Consider the following 7,671-nt stretch of genomic DNA (forward strand, 5'->3'; position numbering starts at 1 on the left):
TTTAATTTATTTTATTTTTTATTATTTTTTAAAAATTTACATCCAAATTAGTTAGCAGATATTGCAACAATGATTTCAGGAGTAGATTCCTTAGTGCCCCTTACCCATTTAGCCCATCCCCCCTCCCATAACCCCTCCAGTAACCCTCAGTTTGTTCTCCATATTTATGAGTCTCTTCTGTCTTGTCCCCCTCCCTGTTTTTATATTATCTTTGTTTCCCTTCCCTTATGTTCATCTGTTTTGTCTCTTAAAGTCCTCATATGAGTGAAGGAGAGAAAGAGAGTACAAGTCTAGGAGGGGCGGAGAGAGGGAGAGACAGAATCCCAAGCAGGCTCCATACTGTCAGTGCAGAGCTCAATGTGGGGTTTGAATTCACAAACCGTGAGATCAAGACCTGAGCTAAGATCGAGTCAGACTCTTAACTGACTGAGCCACCCAGGTGCCCTACCATTATCTATTCCAATACCCAGAATCTTTAGTTCCTGAATCCACACAATTTCTCTCTATAATGAGTTCCAATGTGCTCCATGTTGGGTTAGATTAGATAGATACTGACCCCTTCTTCAGCTAACTTCCCCTTAGGGGAGTGACCACATTCAGCCTGGAAAGAATGAATTAAGGTCTAGGATGATACACAGAGTATGTGGAAAGATGAAAACGCTTTTTAACATTGCTGTTCCCTTCTCCTGCCTTCCCCTGCTCACCATACGCACACAAACACACACACGTACACCACACTTAGCCACTTAGCCACTTGGCACCAATATCCTGTCTCCCAACAAGCCACACCCATTAAAGGAACGTATACTTGGAAGGCAAATGAAAGAGCCTTTTCCTCCTGTCTTCAGAAACAGTGGCCAAAATGAATTGTACTCTTCCCAGGCCCTCCCATTTGAGTTGCATTAGTAACAATCTTCACTGTGCATGAATTTCAACCGTGTTTTCATGATTGGCTGTGACAGGAATACTGAGAAGCTTCCACGCAGATGAAAGCTCTCCTTGGCATTGACAGTGCTCTGCCACTGCCGGCACTGCTCTGCTCAGAAGCTCAATGTCAAGGTCCCCTGCTGCAGGAAGGCTCTGCTGTTGTGGCTGCCATATGCTCTGTTAATATTGATGAGACCAAACAGTGTTCATTCAGCCTCTTTCAGACCTGCCTCAGCTATCTATCAACTCCACCCCTCTATGGCAGCACCTCTGTTCGTGGTAGTTTATGGATTTTAGGCTTAAATCACCTCCGTTAGGATAACAGATGCGCAAATCAACATCAGCTCTGTCATAAACTCAGATACTTGCCAGCCCACCTACACGAGGCATGGAGTATGTTTTCTTAGCATTTCCTTTGGTGGAAGGTGCTACCTGCATCATTCAAGATCCAAAACAGCTAGCCTTTCACTCTTTGGACGACTGGCGTTCCTAATCTGTCAGAGATCTTTGGGTTTCTCTACAGATCGCTGCCTCTCTTCGTATGGTGTCTCCGAGCTAGCTAATCATGTTGGGAAATCTTACTGAGCATTTCCTATATACAAGGTCATGTGCTGAGCACTTTCAAATTATTAACTTATTAAGTCTCACAGTGGAACTATCATTAACATCGCAGTTTTGAACTTGAGGAAACGGAGGTGAGAGTCGTTAAATAATTTGTACAGAGCCTCACGGTAGGGTTTCGAACAACCCTCACCCGGCAAGGCTGAGATTCAGACCCAGGAAAATCTGACTTCAGAGTTCATGCTCTTCACCACTCCCGTATGTCACTCTGAAAACCGAGAACTCCATTTAAGAGCACACCCATAGCTTCTCAATAGCCAAGCTATTCTAAGCAAAATTAATGTATCTCCACACATTCTGGCCCCACGGTTTTATGATCTTCATACTGAGGATGTTCCCTTTCTGCTGCTGACTACCACAACCATGTTCTTTTATTCTGCTTCATACTATACAAACAATTGTAATGGAACATGTTCTCTTTTTTTTTTCTTCCAAATATTTATACCATTTTCATCTGGTGAAAAAGAAAACCCAGTAACGTAAAACCCACAAAAGGGTTGAAGAAAAATAATGTGACAATTAAGTTTGTAATTCTAAACGCAGTAAATTTATTTAACACGAAGAGGGTTTTCCCAACTCAGAAAGCACTTAAGAAATAGTGAAAAGAAGAAGACGGGTAGCAGAAATGCAGTGGATCCACTAAGCCGGAGCTCATTATATTCAAAGCTCTCTGGCTACTATGTGGTTATGAAGTCCAAGGAAGTGAAATTGAAAATTCTCTTGCACTTTTCCAGCAATAGATTCAATCTCACAGTTGACTACAAGAGAGTTGTGATACAGCAGATAAAATAGTGAATGGACAGGGGGTAGATACAGATTTCAACTGCGGTTCTGATGTTATTAACAACACGGACAACGTCTGATAGAGTTGAACCCATCAGATTCATGGGACTAGACAGGGTTCAGGGTCCCTTTAAACTACAATATAATCTAGATTTCTGAGATTAGGTGCACACTACATTTATATATTATAATAAACCAGATTCAGTGCTAAGTGTTTCCGCTGATAATAACCAGTACTCATGTTAGTTACTGGTTGCAACTCTAAGTGCTCTGCAAATAGTGTCCTAGTGACCTAAAATATTTAACACGCTTCCCAATCCCAGCTTCCTACCAGAAATGCCCCAAAGAGCAAAAACCAAAATCTCTTCTCTTTGTAGACAGCGAAAGACCTGTCCATTCACTCACAAACACACAAAAAATAATACGTATTTAGAGAAATAAAAGTTCCTAGATACCTTGGAAAATCAATTTATCTGAATCAGACTATGTTATCTCCTCTACACATTCTCTGCATTCTTCACTTACTAGGCAGTTGCAAACCACCAGTAACACAGCAGGTTGGCTCATAAGTGTTAGAAGAAGATTCCAGGAGTTGTGGCCCTGGTGCGACATAGACCGGAGGCCTACAGGAACCGGATTCAGGGCTCTGAGATTGACATTGGCCAGGGTCACATTCCAGAGTCTGACAACTCTTAGACAGATAAGTCTTGGGTGGACAACTCTTTGCCACGTGGCTCACAGGCTGGCAGTTCTGGACTCTAACTTTCTGGCTGCTTCCTGACTGGCAAGGCTGAGAAACACACGCCAACATTGCTGAGGAACGTCCTGATTGGCATATTGTCTTTTCACAGGGCCTGGAACTAGAGCAAGTTGTTTGGAAAGCTCTGGGGAGGCAAGCACTTTGCATGCAGCTCTGCTCTGTGCCCAGTTCCTGTTTACAGTTGGGCACTTTGCAGCTGGTAGTTTCACTGCAGGTTTCTTGAAAGTCGTCCAGGAGCCAGGTCCTGCCATGGCAGCTGCTGGGTAAAAAAAATCCATCTTCAAAGCTTATGAGCTTAGACCCATGTACAATGGCAGAGAGTGGTGGGACATTGTAGAAGTTCCTGGGAGAGTGGCCTTGGCTCTCGGACATACTGTTGAAACCCTTGATTGAAGTCGGTCTTAAGGACCCAGCATGCCGGATCTGAAGATTCCTTTTTGGCGAGATTATATACTCAGAAAACTGGGTGTTGGCTTCTTCTCAAGACTCCTTTCCACCTCATTGCTTAAGCTAATTTGAAGTATAACATCTCATTAGCACTTTGTTTAGTAACATATGAAGATAATGTCCTATTAACAAAGAAGCTGATCAGTTTTGAGTCCTCAATATAGCTTTCATGTTAGCCCCAAAGCTGACTCATACGGGTGGAGTTTGTCAAATATGAGTCCCAACATGCCTCCCAAGCTAACACTTTTTTTTTTCTTAGTCACCGTGACTCTCCATATTGGTAAATGGACAAAACAAATGTGTGTGGAAATAGCCAACTGTGTACTAATCAGTATTCAGCACTAGAGTTTTCAGAGAGGCTCTTTTGGCAAAAGAAAATAATGTGATCAAGACATTTTCTGTCAGAAGCCAATCCAATTAAACCAACCCTCATTCTACTCAGATCTTTGTCTGTCCAATTGATCAGGATGTGTGAAGGACTCGACAATGAAATCTTTTCTTACTGTTCACCCAAAGTACTGACAGTGACCATTGTCCTATGAATGTCTTTCTCTTTGTCTACCATTTTGTTTCCCTCCTCTTACTGAAGGTCAAATATAAATGTTGCCTCTTTATGAAGCTTTTCCCAGATCTTCCTATTTGCAGGTTACTACTTCTTCTGAATTATCAATGGACTTTGACACATTCTTTATGATGACTGTATTTATACCAAGTGGTGTCTTTACTTCTATTTGTGCTTCTTGATGGGTGATATTTGCCTTTGTAACAATCCTCTTTCAGATATGCTTTTCAGTTTTGTTTATGGTGCCTTGTTTTTTGACTGCAGAATGATTGAGTCTTACATTTATCACATTAGCCACTGTACTTAGTATAGTGTCATACTCATAACATAGGGCCTACGAGCATAATTTCTATGGCACCTTCTATAACTCACTTAGCTCAGCTCTTGACTGTGAAACAATAGAAGTGCATTCTTAGCACCATTCTCTGGCTCCTTTTCTCAGGTCTGAAGAAAACCAAGAACATTCAGGAACCTGATACAAGTCCTCCTTAATATGTGATGGCCTGGGGATGTCATATATTTCAACGGACGCACCTGAATACATTCAGCTTGACAAGCTTCCTGCTCAACTTGTGCAAAAGGCCTTCATAGCACATGCAAGCTATTTATGATTTTGAATGGCCAGTCTTGTGTGTTTAAAGATCCCAATATGCTGTCCACATGACCCCAATAACCCATTTAAATCTTATGCATAGTTGTATTTATCATTGCATGGAATACTTCCACTATAGCTTGTATTAAATGGATTTCCATTGCCCTGAGACTAAGATCCGTATTCCTTAGTCTGGCCTACACAGCACCTTGCAAAACCTGAGTGCTGCCTGTTTTTTCTAACTCCAAATCTTGTCATCTCCCTCTGCCCAACATCCTCCATGGCACAGGCTTCTACTTGGCCCTTGAGCATGTCTAGCCTTTCTTTGCCTCAGCACTTTGCACGTGCCTCTGCCTGTCGGTTTCATCCCATTTCTGCCCTCTCGGACTCGACATACAGCTTCTTCCGTCATCTTTTGTGTCTCAGCTTAAGAGCTACTTCGAAGGGTGGCTTGCCTTCATCACCCTGTTTGAGAAAAGATTGCATTCTCAGAGTCTGTTTTTCTTCCCTCATAGAACTTATCTTACTTTATAATGATTTTATTTGTTTCTTCACTGTGCCTTTGCCCCTACACTATGAGTTCCATAAAGGCAAAAAGTGTGAATGTCTTCCTCACTATTCTATCTTCAGCCCTGAGCCCAGAGCCTGGCTGGCACATAATAAGAGCTCCATTGATGTGTTTTGAAAAATTAATGAATAGAAGCTGCTAAATAAATGGAAGGTGCTAAATGTATTCAAATTATAGTTAATGTCTCAAGGGATGGAGTTCTGAAACCTTGACATACACAAGATTTTCAAGAATTGGCCAGGGTACAGAGTTTAAAGAGAAAAAAAAATAACCATTGCCTACCTTTCAGCTACTCCTTTGTGAAGTAAGAGCAAAGTCATCAAGAAAGCCACTTATTAGCATGGCAGAGGCTGAGTCAATTATTTTAAAATAATGTTTGATCGTATGCAGGCATGTTTTAAAAAGCTTTTGCCATGGAAAAAGAGCACCACTTTTCACTGTCAGCATGACAAAGTCCTGTTGCCAGATTTGGAGGGGACAGAGGCAGGACATCATCGAGGCCAGCATTCACACAACTGGCTCCAGCAGAGTGCCTTTTCATTAACCTCACAATGTGTAGCAAATTAGCAAATACCTGTGTGGTTCCCAATCTCCAAATGTCAAATAGTGATGCTGGGTCTGTCATTTGTGAATAAGGCCACCCCATGTGTCCTTTTCTCTTTGGGCTGAAGCATTAACTTGCACATTCTGTTTAACTGAGTGCTGAATTAATAGGTGTTTTGGCATGCGATTTTGGTTCAAGGAGTAAATACATATTTTCACTGGTGCTACATTTATAAAGGGAGTTACTTGGCTTATTACTGTGGAATGACGAATGCTAGGACAACTGGTCACCTTGAGATTGTTTCCATGAAACCTACTAAAAACTAAATGTTAGCTTTGTAAGCACTTGGATAATGATAATTATACAGTATATCTCCTGGTATTCTTGTGAAATAGGTAGAAATAGTCACCTGATTGCTTATGGCGACTAGACACTTTGCTACTAAACGATTGAATAATTCCTTGGTCTCTCTTGGTCTGGAAGGATAAAAATGATTGCTGCTGCAGTAGCACGTCCTTACCACCAGAGGGTGCAATATCAACAATCCTTGTGGAAAAGAAATTAAATACAAGGATTCTCCAGTTAGGGTTCTAAGCCAAGATCTACAATCACAAACCTTAAACGCTTCTCTTAAATGTCTATGCCATGGCTGCCTCGCTTTTAAAATGAAAACTGTAAGAGTATCAATCTCATCAAGTGGTTTTACAGATTAAATGAGATGATATATATGATACCCAACTGCCTGCCACATATTGAATGGTAAATGAATAAAAGTAGTAACTGTTTCTCATCAGGTTAAGGATGTTTGTGCAAACCAAAATGTTGTTCGGATGGCAACATAAATCTTGGATTGATATAAAACTATAAGGTAAAATAAAAGCACTATCTTTTTTTGTGTGTTTGAGATTATGTTGTTTGTATCTATAACTGTTGCACATTTTATTCTTTTAAGGATCAGATTGGGAATGGATTCATTCCCATTAAAGATCTAGTCAACCTGTTTCTGCCTCTCAAGGGCTTGTCACTTGATGGTTATAAAGTTGAACAGTTTATATTACTTTCATATTTGATTATGTGCCTATGTTGAATTTCTAATCACTTGCTCAGCTGTATTAAAGTAAAATAAATAAATAAATAAATAAATAAATAAATAAATAAATAAATTAGAGTCACCCTTGAGTAACATAATTCAGCTCAATTCTCCCACAATTTATTTCCTCTATCCTTGCCTTAGTTTTATCTCACCAACCAAATGACTTAAGTTAATTTAAATCCATTCCTCTTCTCCAACCAGGAGGTCACTCATGTAGACAGATTGCATGGCAGTTTAAGAATACTAGACCAAGAGTGAAGAGATTTGGCTTCTAGCCCTGGTTCTATTAATTCACTGCATGAATTTGGACAAGTCACTTTGCCTTTTTGGATATCTTACAAGATAATGACTTTAGATGAGAAGATCTCAAAGGTCCTTTCTAGCTGTCACATTCTATGATTTTCTATCAGAATCTTAATATCTTAGAGTTGAAAGGACATTAAATGGCATCTTGTCAAATCTTCCTACTGAATGAAATCTGCACTTTCATTTAAGCCATATAATTTTTATTCAGATTACTTATGAAAATTTTAACAGAAGAAAGACTGAAGTTAGTAGACTATTAGTTGCCATGCATGCAGATAGAAATCTATGACTTAAAATGAATAGTTCTATTGTATTTGGGAGCAACTCTGAGAGTAAAGAAAGTGTATGTTTTACATACATACATACATTGGTGTATGTTTTACATACATACATACATTGGTCTACATCAAAAAAGTGTGCCAAAGGGAATGACCAACTTCCTTTAAATATACCATTTTGTAAAGTGAG

General features: G+C 40.0%; 1 protein-coding gene across 1 annotated transcript; it reads right to left on the reverse strand.

Moving 5' to 3' along the window:
* Positions 1 to 2,848: 2,848 nt before the first annotated feature.
* Positions 2,849 to 3,463, reverse strand: LOC124526332 (keratin-associated protein 27-1). Its single transcript, XM_047099270.1, has one exon. It carries the CDS (start codon positions 3,461 to 3,463, stop codon positions 2,849 to 2,851), a length of 615 nt encoding a protein of 204 aa, XP_046955226.1.
* Positions 3,464 to 7,671: the final 4,208 nt, after the last annotated feature.

The sequence above is a fragment of the Lynx rufus genome, unplaced genomic scaffold (genome assembly GCF_022079265.1).
Source record: "Lynx rufus isolate CCGP_SWC_20201006 ecotype Redwood Valley unplaced genomic scaffold, mLynRuf1.p SCAF_5, whole genome shotgun sequence".
Lineage (NCBI taxonomy): Eukaryota > Metazoa > Chordata > Mammalia > Carnivora > Felidae > Lynx > Lynx rufus.